A 17,608-nucleotide genomic window follows, 5' to 3' on the forward strand; every position below is an offset into this window, starting at 1 on the left:
TTTTGTGGCATGATGCATATTTTTCTTGCAAGATCACAAGGATACATTGTTTAGACAAGATTTAGAAAAAACTGATGTCATGAGTTTTGATAGTCAATAACAGCATAAAATGTCTTATTTTAATTACACTGTACTATCTTCTTATAACATGCACGTGTTATTTTGCCAGAAGAACACCATAAACTTTATTTCCTGCTATAAATCCTCCCAACAGTTGTGATGTAGATTCCATAGGAGTAGTCTAAATGGTGCTTCAAATATGCATTTAATTTAGCTGCAAGGATTAGTTCATGTTTACTAAATACAAAGGGCCTGTTTCTTCAGGGTGTGTGCTGCCAAGACGCATACTGAGGTCAACGGGCATTTCATCTGTGGTTCAACCCTGATTAGATTATCATTGGAGATGGGCCTGGACCGCAACATATGGACCAATTTGTTAAACATTCCAAAGTCCTGGAGTGTTTGGACTTCATGGCCCATATACTTGGCTACCACCAAGAAGTGTCCACCACAGCTCAGAATGGGTAAGGGAGGTCCAAAAGTGACCTTAAGCCAACTCTGAGCTCCCTACATCCTGGGGGTGATATGCTTGAAGGTGGACTCCTGGTGTAAATTAGAGCTGATCTAACATACCAGCTGCCAACAACCCCAAAGAATCAGTACAACAGAAAGTCATCAGCATGCAGGGATGTCCCAGCCACACCTCCTAGTGCAGGAGGAATGGTGCTGTAGGAACCACTGTAACAGTTCTCCCAGTGCCACTGGTTATCTGCCTCTAACATAGTTGATCCTCCTCAGGCAGGCTATATCTAGGGCTGCTTTGTGTGCCAGATGTAAGACAGGAACCACAAGTGATGGCTCCTTTCTCATGCTCACAGTAGCCATTTGTTAAAACATGGTCCGTGATCCCCAATGTCTATCAAAACACTGAAACACTAACCTTTATATTAAAAACTTTTGACTCTTTCCAAGGTAATGAAGTGAAGATAAAACTCCCTTTCTGGCCTGAGCAGAGCATCTGCAGTTATAATGCAACCTGCAACTCTTATTAAAGGCAACACAAGTCTATAATAGACCAGGGCAGCGTCTCAGATTGTAAAAATTAGGGGGTGCTTTATGATGCTACTGAAAGCTATAGTACTATAGCTTTGCTTAAGGGGTATCTCCACTAAAATAAATGGTGCAGCAGGCTTTTTCTTCACTGCTGCATATAAATGATGCTTAACTAAATATTATTGATATTGGCGTAATTCTAACAGTGATAGCTCTGGTCTGGCTCAAATAGTGACTGATATTTACAGCAGCAAAATAGGACCAGCTCTAGAATATAGAATGGACAAGTTTTATTCAGATTATCCCTTCATAAATCTGAACAAATCTGGATCATTATCTGTGCCACTCAGGTTGCCAAAGTAACCTCGGACATCCAACTCATATTTACATACCACATGATCCTGTCACCATGGAGATCTATCCATGTGATTTGCAGACGTGATTAAGCTGCTGGCTCCTCAGACAAACCACACCAGGGTAGAGAGAGGAATTAATTACGGGTAAAGAATGCTCTTCCCGCTTTTTTTTCTGTGATAGAAAGAGCCTGCATTGACTCCTATGACAGAAGCATAAACTTGCGCTGCCTTTTGCTGCAGACAGAGGATGTGGAAGAGATTAATAAAGAGAAGGGCTTTTTTAAAACCCTCCCAGTGAACAGCATCTGCATTATTGAGATATCAGAAGTGGCAAGCAAGCTCATCTCAGTATATGTCCTCTAAGAGAGATACCCTTGAGGCATAATATTTATTAGCCCAATAGCCCTGCAAGTATAATCTCTACATAGCAGATGCAAACTTTGCATCAGTCCAGAGACTCATGGACTTATTACACCCTCCTACTTCCTTTCCTTCTGTCACACCCATGTGACCTGACTAAAATCAGTGAAATTGGATGGGTGTAAGTGGAAGCAGAATTTCTCCCTATATGTTAAATATATGGATCTCCCCTAGTCAAGCAGCTGGCATTTCCCCCTCTGCATACAACACATCCATGCCGTTGTCCTGGAGAGCCTTACAAACCTTAGTAAAGCCTCACAGTGCCATTCTGAAGTAGGTAAATACCGTATCCGTTCTTTAGAATGAGTTTCGGAGTGGTTAAATGACTACCCCACAGTCACCTAGTGAATCAGTGACAGACCTGGAAACAGTCCAAGGCGCCTTCTCTAGCCACATAGCAGAACTCTCTCTTTCCACAGAGCAATAATTCCCACAAAGCACTTTTCATCTGTGGATCTCAACATACTTTTAAAAAGAGGTCAGTATCATTATTCCTGTTTTACGGATGGGGAAACCGAGGCAGAGGGCGGTGAAATTATTTGCCTAGCAATCCAGTGGCAGTGCTGGAAATGGAGCAGCTCTTGAGTTCCACTCTAGTGCTTTATCCACTAAGCCAAACTGCACACCGTAGAATGAGGCCATGATATGTTCTTCTATTTTTTTCACCTTTCCTGGTAGTTTCTATCACTACACAATCTGTATCAGAGAGGTAGCCTTGTTAGTCTGGGTCTGTAAAAAGCGACAAAGAGTCCATAACGTGCCACAGGACTCTTTGTTGCTCTTTACACAGTCTGTGACCTGTGGCTTCTTATTTCCTTGTAACGCACTTTTTTGCTCAATAGAACACACTTGTCTGCAGAGGCAGCTCCAGGCCCCAGCATGCCAAGCGCGTGCTTGGGGTGGCAAGCCGTGGGGGGTGCTCTGCCAGCGCCGCGAGGGCGGCAGGCAGGCTGCCTTCCGCGGCTTGCCTGCGGAGGGTCCGCTGGTCCTGCGGCTTTGATGGACCTCCCGCAGGCATGCCTGCGGAGGGTCTGCTGGTCCCATGGCTTTGGAGGAAGCCACGGGACCAGTGGACCCTCCGCAGGCAAGCCGCGGAAGGCAGCCTGCCTGCTGTGCTTGGGGCGGCAAAATCCCTAGAGCCGCCCCTGCTTGTCTGGCTAGATATTTAGATGGCTCCCAACATCATGGTATCAGAGTGACTCACGCAATTTGTTCTCACAACACCTGGGTGAGGTAGAGAAGTGGTTCTCAACCAGGGATACCTGTAGCCCTGGAGAGGTGTGCCAAGGTCCTACATGGGTTATATCAACTCATCTAGATATTTGCCTAATTTTACAACCGGCTACATGAAAAGAACTAGCAAAGTCAGTACAAACTAAAATTGCATACAGACAATGACTTATTTATACTGCTCTATATACTACACATTGAATAGTAAGTACAATATTTATATTCCAATTGATGTATTTTATAATTTATGGTACGAATGAAAAAGTAAGCAATTTTTCTGTACTAGTGTGCTGTAACACTTTTTTATATTTTTATGTTTGAGTTTATAAGCAAGTAGTTTTTAAGTGATGTGAAACTTGGGAGTATGCAAGACAAATCAGACTCCTGAAAGGGGTACAAGTCTTGAAAAGTTGAGAGCACTGAGGTAGAGAACTACTATTCCTCATTTGCCGATGAGGAACTGAGGCACAGAGAGGTTAAATGACGTGTCCAGGATCACCTGAGAAGTCTGTGACAGAGCCAGGAAATGAACCCAGATCTCTGGAGTCCTTTGGTATTTTAGCCACAAGACTATCCTTCTCCTCTGATTCTGGGCTGCATTTGGATTTGGGTTTTGTTGGTTTGTATTTTAATAATAACCATAATTGAAAATGTACACATCTATTAAAGTCTGCATTAAATCTGTTACTTTTAGTAAAGATCATTTGCCTCTTGGCCAGACTATGGATTATGTATAATATTTTAAAATATCCCCTTCCTCCCTCACTCTCCTGGGATCCTGAAGTGGCCAAGCATCTGCTGGCACTAATCAAATAACTATTTAGCTTTTGAGCAAAAACGTTGTCCTGCCTCACATGGTTAAATGGTTTAGCTTTATATTGTTGTAAAATACTTCCAAAGGTTGTGTTTATTCTAGCTGATTTCCTGCCATGTTTTTCAAGGGTCTATGACTGGCACAAGGGGAGTCTCAAGACAGACATTAGCATTTGCACAAAGCTTAGTGCCTTGTCTTATTATTCTTTTCGTTTTTTGTGGAAGAGGCTGTATTGGTGTGGGATATAAAATGGCGGTATTACTGTTATTTATTTGTAATGCAATAGTGTCTAACAGCCACATTTTAGAACTGGATGAGAGTCCCATTATACCATACAGAGAGAAAACGAAAAGACAGTCCCAGCCTCAAAGAGTTTACAAGCTGAGTATATGAAAGGAGACGACAAGAAGCAGATGGGAGAGCATTGTGTAATGGTGAGATGATTATGATTGTTGTACCAAATAACAGTTCTGACTCATGGCTGCCTAGCCATTGTCGAACATCTTGTAGGCATGACAACAGAAGTGACTGAAGGAGAAATTTGAAGACCACTGTGACAGCCAGTATTAATGGTCACTAAATTAGTGGCTTTGCATATTTTTATGGGGAGCTCCACTTGTGCCCAAGTGGCAGCATGGGAGAAAGCATGAACGTGTTTAAGGGAAGATTGGACAGCTAGGTGATAGGCTGGCCTTACCAGAGCAGAGGTAGTGGTTGATGGCTCAGTACCATATAAGAGGTTTATCGGTAGTGTAGGGCCGAGCTGTAACAGTCCTTAAAGGTGAGGACAAGTTGTTTGTGTTTGATGCAAGGAGCAAGGGGAGTTGGTGGAAGGTTGCAAAAAGGGAAGCAAAGTGAAGTGGCTGAGATGGTGAGCCTTGCAGATGTTCTTTGCAGGAAAGTTTAGAAGGATAAAAGAAGGAAGGGATCAAGATGGCATTTGTCAAGGCCAGACAGGTGGATGATGTTGTAGTCAAGACATGACAAGATGAGGGTTTGGATAAGAATTTTAGCTGTGGAAACAGAGGGGAAAGGTTGGATCATACAGAAGCAGCAAGATTTAGATGCAGCCTAGAGGTGTGGGTCTAAAGAGAGGGCCAGGTTATGGTGCTGGGTCACAAAATAAATAGTGGTGTGTTCCACAGTGCCTCCCTCCCCCAGAGGGGATGGAGAAGAGTTTTGAAATTTGCATTTTCTCATGGCAATCACCACCTCCAGCAGGACATCTCCCTGAAATGTGAGATCAGTGGTTACACTGGCAGAACTGTTGTCCAATGTGCCAGGCTACCGTGAGACTACTGAACAGATGGGTATGAACTGGCCAGGAGTACATTTAGGCTGGAAAGTAGGTGGTTTCTAACAATCAGAGGAGCGAGGTTCTGGAACAGTCTCCCAATAGTAGTGGGGCAAGAAATCTAATTGGTTTTAAGATAGGGCTTTATAGGTTTATGGAAGGGATTATATGATGGAGGCACTAGCAATAGCAGGAGACTGGACTTGGTGACCTAAATGGTTCCTCCCAGTCCTATATTCTTAACTAATTCCACTTGTGGACTGGGCCAAATTCAAACTAGGAATGGACAAACCTGTCAGCACCATTCAAAACTGGCCCAACCTTCACCCACATGCCCCAATGTCATTTTTTATGAGATTTAGGAAAAGCTCAGAATCTCACCACAATCCTCCCTGCCCCCTCGTTCCCTAATACGTACCTACTTTCTGTGCATCTGAGATTTCTTAGAGGGGGCTAGGGGGCTGGCCCATTCACCACTCTTTGGCACAAGTCTGTCTCTCTCTCTCTCTCTCGGTGGAAGCTTATCATTTGTGTGTGAACGTGTAGTCTGTTCCTCGTTCCTGTGGGATCACCTTAAGGGACTGAAGGAGGCAGCAGCAGCTAGGTGGTGGTATCGAGCAGCTTCTTGATTGAGGCTTGTAGTTCACACTGGAGCACAAGTACTGAGGAAAGACACAGGGTGCTGCTTACAAGAATTGGAGAAGGAGTTACTGTGTTACTGGGGGTGTCACACTGCAACTGTTGCCACTTACAAGGGGAAGGAGGGATTCCTGTCTTCTGTTTGGGTTTCTCTCCAGCCACCTCCCAAAGAATAACCTACACCAGGGGGACCCAGGGAATGAAATCACCAAACCCAAAGTAAACATGCCTTCTTGTAGGAAGAGGTGTGTATGGAGGGAGAAGCACATGAAAGGTTTCAAGATGGAAACTTATAACCTAGAGATGTCATTTTGAGCCATTGGCTGGGGTTTGCCCCAATGGAGGGGAAAGCATATTGAATCATTCCTCTGTACCAATAGCCTCCTAGTCCAGATTCTGTTTTCATAAAGGATATACACGGTCTTACTGGGCATGTCCACACTGTATCTGGGAGAAAGCATCCCAGCCCTGGTCCACAGACTTGTGCTAGCAGAGCTTGCACTAGCCCTCTCAAAATAGCTTCTAGACAGTGCTGTGACATTGCAGCTTGGGTGAGGGCTTGGGCTCTCAAACTCACCCCCCAAGCTTCAGAGCCTGAGTTCAGTGTAGATATCCCCAAAATAATTTTTATAAAATATATGGTACTGTTGAGCTGATCAGTTTTTTAGGATGATGAAACCATTTTATTTTAATGTTCCCACAGGTAAGTTTTTTCCCATGGTATGTTGCATTTGTTGTCTCTGTACCAAGCATCCACATTACTAACATGGATATAAAGCCCCCACTGGTGTTATGTTGTCACAGGGAGCGGTTTAATGTTCAAATAGTGCCTGATACTACTTTGACTTGAATATGTTCAGCTACACTGAGATTTCTTTAACGTCCCAAAGGCTTGTTTCTTAATTCGAGCTGTGTAGCAGAAATGGAGCCTATTGACTCAAATAATATTCAAAAGAGGATTTTGCAAGACATACTTGATAATTATGTTGCATTACTCATCGTTTCACAGGAGAGCTGCACTTAATTTCCACACTGCAAAATGATACAGGAGATAATTAGAAATATATTGTTTCCATTTGGATAACAAATTATTAAACATTTACTATATAGGTAGCAAGTAAATTGCTTTGGTTGTACCGTATTGACCGTGCACACTGAATGAAATTCCAAAGGAAACTGAATATTAGCAAACATTAATGAGCACCTCAACAGAGATTATTGCTGGGTCTTGTTTTCAAAATGGAGAATAGCTGACAGGTTTGAGGGGATAGAAAATAAAGAAGCCGAGATGGAGTAAAACAACAGACAGTTGAAGCATGATTTTCGATTATTTGCTCCAGGCATAAGATGTCCTTAAACCAGTGATTCCCAAACTTGTTCCGCCGCTTGTTCAGGGAAAGCTCCTGGTGGGCCGGGCCGGTTTGTTTACCTGCCGCGACCACAGGTTCAGCCAATCATGGCTCCCAGTGGCCGCAGTTCACTGCTCCAGGCCAATGGGAGCTGCTGGAAGCAGCGGCCAGTACGTCCCTCAGCCCGTGCCACTTCCAGCAGCTCCCATTGGCCTGGAGCAGCGAACTGCAACCACTGGGAGCTGCAATTGGCTGAACCTGTGGATACAGCAGGTAAACAAACTGGCCCAGCCAGCCAGGGGCTTTCCCCGAACAAGTTTGGGAACCACTGCCTTAAACTATTAGAACCAGATTCAGGAAAGCGTCCCTATTCAGGAAGGCTGCTTAAGCATGTGCTTGAAGTTGAGATTTAAGCAAGCACTTAAGCGTTTTCCTGAATTGGGATCGCACCAAAGTGCATTAATGAACTATCATCTGCAAGATACACAGCACCCTGAATTCCCACTGAATTAGTAGCAGTTGAAGGAGCTCAGCACACTGAAGGATTGATCCACGAGTACAAGGACAGAATCAAAGTCTAGAGCTGAATGGAAAATGTGGGATTGGGGCATGGGGCTGGTTCTGCAAAAAAACCAACCTCATGTTAACGAAAAGAAGTCCTTGGTTTTTGTCAAATTTGTCAGTGGAAAATTTCAGCTTTTTATCGAAAAACTACACCAAGGAAACCAAAAACTGAAATTCTGCAGCTGAAAAATGCCCTAAAAACCCCTAACAGTTTTTTCCAACAAAAATCCAAAATTTTCATGGAAAGCAGACAATTTCTGCAAAATATTTTGTTACACAGACAAATGGGTTTTCACTGAATTTCAATGGAACATTTTCAACCAGCCCTGCCAAGGGCCCTGAGAATGCAAGGTTAAAACTAAATTAAGTTACAAACTGATCACCGTATGTATAATTCTCATAATTTGATAGTAGATTAAAAAAGTTACTTCCTCTAATGGTGACATTCCTCATTTTCCATTATTGTAGAGTTGCTGAAATGATATATAGTTGCAACTACTTCTTAAAAATCAGAAAATGAAACTACTAATTGTCTAATTTGGGTGACTGCAGCTAAGCAGTCATCGTATTTAACCTTGAACAACTTCTCATGAAAATATGCATTCCATATGAATCAAGTTCTGCAGGCCTCGCTAATTGCAGATGGACATTATTAATAAAATCATACTTAGGCAGCAAAACTGATATAGTGTGATTCCTAAAAGAGGTGGAAGGAATACAAGGGATTTGGATCCTTAGTTGCAGTACAGTCTCATTTTAGAACTGATAGCGATTAAGTAGAACAAGATTATTACTTCAGCCTTTTAAAAAGTCATTAATTTCTCAGCAGAAATGGATTCCATATTTTTATTCATGTTCAGATAGAAAAAGAAACAGTTAGATATAGGAACTGTAATGGTCATACTCAAGTTGTTTATTCATGGGAGTGCCTTTAAATAACCAGTTAGATAGTTGTCCATCGCCTCCTAAATTCTGACTTTTTACTTTTAACTGTAACTTTTTTTGCTTAGTTCTTAATTTGTTTTCATGTATAATTGCTTTCAAGGCACTAATTAAAGAGTGATTACAATAAAACTATCCCAGATTCCCATAATATACATCACTATCCTAGTCACTGGAGAAAAATGTGTGGTTATTATGTGGTAGTGTGCATTTTTAATGAAAAAGAACTATTGCCGTTCAAAAGTAAGAGTCTGCTTTGCCACTGGGCTTTGGCACAGCTAATGGGATACAGTAATAATCTTCCTTTGGCTCTAACAGATAATCCAACAAATTCAAAGTATCATTGTTAGAAGGAAATGTACAGTAACCAACAATACTTTGCATTTCTACTGCTTTGCGGTACATCTTTAAAGAGCTGTATGTAAAATGTGTATTTATTTTCATTAGACAACATGCTTGGATCTCTGTCAATTATGGCACGATAAAAAAAATTGCCATTATTGTAATTATAACTGTTTTAAAATATCAATATACTTTTAAAACCTCCTGTGGAGGTTTTGAAGTAAGAGCTGTTCAATTACTGTTTGATTACTGTGCCTTCCACTGTGGTATATTCTGGCATTAGCTACCATGGATATGTTAATCCTATTAATGTCGACAAGATACATGATTAATTACTCCAAAACGATCTCAAGTTCCTCATATCTTAAGGCATCAGCACATGCTGGACTTTCAGTTTTCATAATGCAGTCAAATGTTGGAGTAATTCTTTGAATCATGCTAATCTTTTCCCTACAACTTCAGAGCATACTAAAACAGGTGAATTGACTGGCCAATGTTCATCCAAAAAATCAAACACACAAAGCACATGGGATTTGGCCTGGGACATAGTGGATCTGTGTGATTATTCTTTTTATTGCTCATGTAAGGGATCAGAGATGGTCACCATGTGCAATATAAGGGTTTTATTAATTAAAGGGTTTTGGTTTTTTGACACAGGGAAGCTGAGCAGCATCCTGCTCACAGTTGCCATGTGGTGCAGCATAGCTTCTGTGTTTGCATACAGCTGTTGACACAATCAATAATGGTCAGAATGCTCATTAGCACTAACATCCTTGCCTGGGGTGACTGGAAGCAAAATGAAGCATTAATGATCCACAGTGATCAGCAGTCCAGTAGGAAAGCCAGACAGCTGTGAACCAGTATTATGGGAGGGGTGTGTGTGTGTGTGTGTGTGTGTGTGTGTGTGAAAATAATATTAACTGTTTTTAAAAGTCCATGGTTTTGTATATAATCATAGGAATTGGAGATGGAAAAAGAGCAAGTTGCTGATCTAATCTAACCTCTTGTCATGCTGGATTCTTCACTAGAGGACGTTTTTCCAGCATTTGGTGAAGTCTAGTTTTTTAAATGTCTCAGAGAGCAAACCTATCCACCAAATGGATTTTCTAAATTAGGAATCCTGTTTTTAAAACGTACCATCATCCAGGTTCTCTTTGAAGAAATGTAGAGCTTAGCTATTCAAAATCACAAACAATGTCTACTGGTCAATCCCAAAACAACAGGACCTAAGACATCTGGCCAGCCTGGATTTCCCATTCACTTTTCTGCTTTCAGTTTGGATGGTGTCTCATCTAATTTTTTTTGGAGTGCTTCTTTGTATAAATAACGTCTGAGGACTCAGTGACATAACGTGTTGCTGAACTTCTTCACAAGAAGAAAGAGGAAATCTAATTTGGCAGGAGATGAGAGCATTAAATCAGGCAGTTTTCCACAAGCTGCAGTTGTTAATTAAGATAATTGCCTTGACTTGGATGAGTAAAGAGGTCCCAAATTCCGGATTCATTGTTCAGCTATGGTGGGTATAATTCATAGTGAAACGATTTGGGGGGATGTGAAGTTATTAAAAAGGAAAGGATAATAACAAATAGTGAAGAGGACACCAAATCAAACAGCTCTGTGTTTTTATGGAGTGTCTTAACAGAGACAACATGGTGGTCTTGGAGAAGATTTGATGCAGCTGTCAAACCCTAAACCTCCAAAGAACACAGCTGTCATGAAACCTATTTCAGAACATCCTCTGACCTTTAATGCAAATGCATTTCTGCCCTTCCTCTTCTACCAAGGTCCATTGGCAGTAAGTGTTGCTCTTCTCAGCATGCTACACAATACAGATGGAGAGAAATGGCTTTGATCCAACAGCAGCAGCTCTAAGCTCCCAACCATAACATCCCCCACCGGAAAATATACTGTGATAGGCTCTTTCACCGCAGGACGTCTCTTAGGCCATTTTGTGAATTTCTTTTAAATTGTTCCTATCTAGGCCTCATTAAGGAGTTCTGCTTTAAAAAGGATGGTATGAAATGACTCGTGTGTGTAAATTAAATAAACAAAAACTTTGTTAAAAACAGTTATGGCTGCTCATGTGCATATTACCACCACCACAGTCCTTCCCAGCTATAATCATGATTTAGCCTTCACTACCCTACCTCACCTACATCTACCATCCCACGATGCACGTTCATCCTCCCTCTGCTCTCCCCCCCGATAGAGTTCTTGGAGTGGGGAGCAAGAAGGAAATAGGTCTCCATCAGCCTGGACTGATATGAGAGAACTCCCAGGGATTCATTTTATTGCAGTTTCCTACTCATCAGTATCTTTTCCTGCTACACAGGAGGACATGCTTCATATTCACAAGGCACTGTACTTCTTTACAGCAGCATTGGCCATGGCAGTCTTTTCTTCTTCTCCTTGAATGTGTGTAAATGTGTATTTGGTGCCAGTTCTGAGCCTCTGTGATGGTCACTGTGTCTCTGTTGAGCCTCTTGGGGCTAAAATCAATACCGCAGTCATGGGCGGCTCTAGGGATTTTGCCGCCCCAAGCACGGCAGGCAGGCAGCCTGCCTGCTGCCCTCGCAGCGCCTGCAGAGCACCCCCCGTGGCTTGCCGCCCCAAGCACGCGCTTGGCATGCTGGGACCTGGAGCCGCCCCTGACCACAGTGGTAGTTTAAGCACCAAACGCGCTCAGGTCAAATTGGGCCCAAAGTGTAGGTTGTATGAAAGCAAGGCTATCGGAATGTTTCTATGGCTTCCTTATTTCAATGGGAACCATTTTTAAGTAAGTAAACATTCCCTTGCAGTGTCTGCAACCCAAACACTCTATCACTGTGCTAATGCACAAGAAGCAGAAAATGAAATTGACTAAACCACAAAAACTAAAGTGAATCTTATTTGTCTATTTTGACTTTCTGAGTTGACAAATGCAAACAGCAAACACACAGCATGATCAGTGACCAGTAATTTAGGGACAAGAAAGTCTGCTTGGCCTCTGCATGCTACACAACTCCAGCAGTTCCTTGCTGGAGCTAATGATACAGGCCCTGTGGATGAAATTCAACCAGAATTCAGAGAATCTGCATTAGACCCTCTTTGTCACTTAAGCCTCACTCAAACTCAAGCCCAGAGGATGCAACTCGAATGGGGTGACGTGATAAATAAGGCATGGGACCTCTGATTTGGAGTGAATGTCACCGGGATGCACTGATGTGCAATAGAGAGGCATCAGTACAGATTGCTCTCATTTGAATAACTGTTATAATAAATATCAACAGCAGTGAGATGTAGTGGCAAAGAATGGTTTGATTTTTTTCTTTTCCTAGCACCTTGATGAAACAAGCTGCCACAGACTTATTTACCAAATATGAACTTTTGGCACCCATACCCTGCAAAGTCATCTTCTTGCATGCATTTTAGGGCAGCTTGATTCAGATACTGTGTAGCAAATGGAATTGCATTGATACAGCGAAGGGCAGAACCAGGCCCATTGGCTAGGCAAGCAAGTTACAAATGACATTCTCATATACAGATTTTGGAGTGTGAAATTGTAGCAGCTCTTTCAAACTTTCGGTCAAGTGACGTTTTTTTTTTTTAAATAATATTCTTAATTGCTCCACCTGGATCCCATATCCAATATTGTTTTTAGAAATTGTAATGTCCCCTTCTCCTCTCGCCTGCTGTTTGCATTTGCAAGCTACTTAAGGGTATCCTAGAAACACACCTGAACCTTTCTCCAGAGTCTTAAACCTGATACTGTGTATGAAAAAAAATGCTGGGAAAGCACATTTTCTCAAATTTGCCTCACTTAATGTTAGGCGGCGCAGATGATAATAAATATTGTGTGCCGTTGCTTTCAGCATGACATTTCTGGTGATAAGTTTCAACTGGTGGGCAAATGTGTTTGCTGGTTCCTTCAGTTCTGTCCTATTCATTTGGATTATTTATATTGTTCTGTAACCTTTTAAAGAGACTAGATTTAGCTGAAAAGGTTTTTTAAAAAAAGAAACTGCTTCTTCTTTAGGGACTCTGTTGGTTGTTCTTAAAAGAATGTTTTCTGAAAAGAATTCCTAGGCTCACAGAACGTATCCTGCTCAGTACAGAAAGCTTAACAGGGTAACTGGGCTTACTGATCACTATACAGTTATTTCATAAAAGTCTGTGTGGTTTTATGTACACCATTTAAAAAGTCAACAGGCTGCCTTTTGGTGAAAGCATCTGGGATTCCTGAAAAGAGGGAAGATTTCCAAAATTGTTACATCAGGGTCCTTAATTGGAAAGCCTTTCATATTGGTAGTACATTTCTTTACATTATAAATGTACGTATTCATTCATGTTCTCACAGATTTCTAAAGTCCAGCATTTTCTAATGTAGGGCACCATTGGGCAACACTTGAGTTGCAGAACTGAGGGTTCATTGGTTCCAATTTTCAAACATTGGGGTGGCATTTAATAAGGGATTTAGGGGTCCAGCTCTCATTGGATTTCAGTAGAAGTTGGTAGGCTTACTCTCTTAGGCACTTTTAAAGAGCCAAGTCAAGATGTCTAAAGTTAAGTATCTACATCCATATTTGGGCCCTAACTGACCATGCTAAGTATCCAGGTCCTGATTTATGCCCTTAAATGTAGTGCAGGGTTTATTTGTTCATGGAGCAATGTTTAGTTTCAGACGTCCTTGCTAACCTGTTTAATAATGTAATAAAGCTATGTCACAGGTGGTAGGTCTTATTAACATATCATTCTGTGTTTTATGTTCTTGCCTCATCACATCCCATTGTTCTGGCAAAAAAAAATGAAGTGACAATGATATGAAACACCCTTTATATGCAATGTTCACAGTTACTGAAGTTTCCCAGCATTAAAGAGAGGAAAGTGTCTACTCCTCTTCCAATCCTCGACTATTAAATAATGTCTACATTTTATGCATCAAATAGCCAGTAAAACACACACACACGGTATTCCATTTCATCAACACACCGCTCCCATGAGTTCTGAAACTTCATACATCAAAATAAGCTCCTCTCCAACGCATTGGTGAGCTGAGGGTTTTTTGTTCCTTTCTCACACATACTAATTACATTCAGCTGGTAAATGTCTTTTTTTCAGTGGTATCTGAAGGACACAAAAAAAAAAATTGGAAATGCACATCGCTCATGCACTGAGGGGTTAAATTATGGCATTAGCCACAGCCATGCATTTGCTGTAGTGTACGTAGCATTGCTCCTGCATGCAAAAAGGGTATTCATTGAAAACCATGACAGGCTAAATGAAAATATAGTAGTTGAATATATTCCTGTAATGAATACATTCAGTGAAAACAGTCTGCTCACAGATATTCTGCAAAGAGAAAAAGAGTCAGAATGAACTTTTTGCTGGGAATTACTGGCTGATCACTACTTGCATTAGTTTGCAGTTCAGGTGGCCATAATATAATTTGTTGTTTGTATTAAACTAGCACCTAGAGACCCTGATCCAAGACCGAGATCCGACTGTGTTAGGTGCTATACAAAAGAGAATCCCTGGCCCCAAGTATTTATAATCTAAACAGACAGTGCCAAACATGTAATTTTTTTAGAGCTGACCAGGAACTTTTTGACAAAACATTTTTGTTTGGTTTTTGTTGGTGTTTGTTATGTCAATTCATTAAAACTTTTTACGGGAATGTACTGGGTTTGATGAAACTTTAATCAGAAGGGCCTTTCAGGTCCATGATGGAATTTCTGGTGAAAACCAGAGGGAACAGCCAGTGAGAGAAAAGGTCACCTCAGAATAGCTAATGGCCCATTGGTTAGGACACTTGCCTGGGCTGTAGAAGACCTGGTTTCAAATCCATGTTCTGCCCGATTTGGAAAAGGGACTTGAACCCTCCTACATCCCCAGTGAGTGCCTTGAACACTGGGCTATTGGCTATTCTGGCAGAGGTCTCTTTTTTTTTTTTTTTTTTTTTTTGAATGAAAAATTTAACAGGTCTCTGTTGTGTCCCGATGAAGAAGAGGAACAGTTTATGAAGTCACAGGATGGGAAAACTATTTCCTGTCTAGTTCTCCTCATTTTTCTTTATGAGGGATACCATGAGCATCATGGAGAATAGCTGTCACTTTAGTATGAATATAAAATTCTGGTTTCTGCATTATTACATCCTTGGAATTTAACATTTTTTGTCTTACAGGTGAAGGAGGCCATGCAGAGAATCCATGACAGAGGCAATATAGGAAAACTTATTCTGGATGTGGAGAAGGCACCCACTCCACTGGTGAGTGAAAAGCACTGAGTATATAACAACTGTTATCATACAAATGACAGGTGGTCAACAACTCTGAGTTAATTATTTTGCCTGTGGTTTTCTACCAGATATATCTCACCTAAAGAGAGAAAATCAAAACCAACAATCACAATCTTTAATTTGTATCGTAAGGTACAGTACAAATTGTAGTTCTTGTTTTGAAAGAGATTTGCAGTAAATAGCCACAGCAATTCATTTCATAGGTAAAATGGCCATCTCTGTCTCTCAAAATATAAGCCAGTATTGCTTCTGGAAAATCTTATTGGATTACTTTGATTGGGGGAAAAAAACAACACAGCATCTATTTCTGTCTCTGATGGAAAATAAATAGCTGTTCCGTGTAATGCTAGATTGCTACATTAGTGGAGATAATGCAATGGATTGATGCCAAACAGATGAAATCAACTTATCTTTACCTATAAACACACTCCCCTTAAAACCTGCATTTCTGTAGAACTGCCTTCCCAGTTCCATATAAAGGACAGGATGTGTCTTGGGTAGGAACCAGCTAGTGATTTCTTTAAACTCTGTTGAAAATGCCAGATATGCTGATATTTTGGGTAAAGTCATGCTTTGTAAGCTTTAATGTAATGATAATTGTACTTGTTACTGGGCAGCACCTGAGAGAGAAGGCACATGGTGGATCTACTGAAACTAAATGTTGTGTTCAGACTGAGCCCAGCACATCAAGATGCTGAGAGCGAAAGGTTACAGAGAAATATCTGGTAGAGGGAAGTCAGCAGGATCAACCCCAAACTTTGGCTGTTTACATTGGAAAGAGTAATTGAAGAAAAGCAGGAACAAATTAACTAGAGATGGGTCTAAAATGCACAGTTTGGATTCAGATCTGAAGTTCTCCCCATTTGGAGAAAGGTGGTTTGGATGTGCTCTAAAATTGACCACAAGTTACTTAATACTGTATATAACCCTCACAAGGCAGCAGGAAACCTGACTTAAAGGCTATTGGAGTCTCACAAATGGAAACCAGACACTATTTGACACCAGACACTCAACTGAGCCCTAAAACTGTAAAACACAGCAGAGCAATAAAGAGTGAGGAAAGAGGAGGCGTCTCCAACACTGCATTAATACATATTAAGCCATCTATTCTCTTGATAATGCACACACCTAATTGCCATTAGTGTCTGTGGAAGGTACAGACTTAGAAAGTGAGCGGATATGTGATATATTTTCACAAACACTGAAGGGAATTCATTCAGAAATAGGAGGAATTTCATAATGTCACTTGTGTGTCCATTAAAATAAGGTTGCGTTTATTTATTTCATTTCATTTCATTTCCATGGGGTTTCAAGAGCTAGCAACAATCTAATAGAGCAGCTATAATTTTGGCTGGACTCTGTTTTTTTTTCCCCCTCCAGAGTTTATAGTTATTCATTGTCCTTAGTTAGGGAACCCAAACTGCAGTATGAACACTAGAGTATTTCATGATTCCGTTCTAATTCAGAACAATAGAGCAATACTGTTGCAAACTCATCTGCTACTCTGAAGGTAAGTATTTAGCTGCACTGGACTTTGGCATCAGGAGTGGGATGAAGGGATCCAAATGGGCCAAGGAACTCCAAAAAGAGAGAGAGACGTTAGAAACAGTAATCCACAAATATATTCAGAGCAGTAGGGGAAAAGTGATTGTAGCCATTTTCCCCAGGGTTACCTCTTATTCTTCTGGTTTTCAAAGAATGGAAGAATACATAGTAAAACTGCCTTCTTTTCCCAAATATGTTTCCAAGTAAGTTGTTTGTTGTGAAATTAAGGAGTCAGGTTCTTACTGCAATAAGCCATTCCAGGGCATGCATAATTAACTTATTGGTGCCCTCATGCAGTACACCCCTCTGAGGCTGACATGACATGCAATACACCCCTCTGAGTCTGAGCCCACTAATGAACTCTCCATTGTGGATTATTGTGATCTACAGGCAGAAAAATAAATCAAAGCTTGATGGTATTAATGTTTGGTTTTTAATTCCTTATTTCATACAGGTTTAGAAAATACCTATAAAGTCAAATGAGGATTTCACCATGTACTAAGTAGGATAGTCTTAGTTAGCAAGAAAATTCTGTCTATGCAGATGAATGCAACAAAGATGTCTCATGGAACATGTAAAATGACTACAATTGTGTTTATGCCTGCTTGACCTCAGTCAAATTGGAAAGATGCAATGTTGCATCTTTGCTATTTACACAGCATATAATAACCATTCTCATCTGGTAAAAAAAGATGCTGTGCTCTTTAAATACCACTATGGATTAATATTTTGTGTGGTTATCTACAACCTGGAGAAGTTCCCGCACTACACAATAGAAATCTAGCA

The 17,608-nt window shown here is 41.0% G+C and overlaps 1 protein-coding gene and 1 long non-coding RNA gene across 2 annotated transcripts in view; one reads left to right on the forward strand and one right to left on the reverse strand.

Moving 5' to 3' along the window:
* VAT1L (vesicle amine transport 1 like) overlaps positions 1 to 17,608 on the forward strand; it is a 78,819-nt gene that overhangs the window by 57,484 nt on the left and 3,727 nt on the right. Inside the window, exon 8 of the mRNA XM_044987169.1 lies at positions 15,164 to 15,247. Within this exon, the coding sequence (XP_044843104.1) occupies positions 15,164 to 15,247 (84 nt within the window). The remainder of the gene's footprint in view (positions 1 to 15,163; positions 15,248 to 17,608) is intronic.
* Positions 1 to 17,608, reverse strand: part of LOC123349261 — a 38,020-nt gene that overhangs the window by 3,232 nt on the left and 17,180 nt on the right. The gene's annotated exons all lie outside the window — the stretch shown is intronic.

The sequence above is a fragment of the Mauremys mutica genome, chromosome 14, assembly GCF_020497125.1.
Source record: "Mauremys mutica isolate MM-2020 ecotype Southern chromosome 14, ASM2049712v1, whole genome shotgun sequence".
Classification (NCBI taxonomy): domain Eukaryota; kingdom Metazoa; phylum Chordata; order Testudines; family Geoemydidae; genus Mauremys; species Mauremys mutica.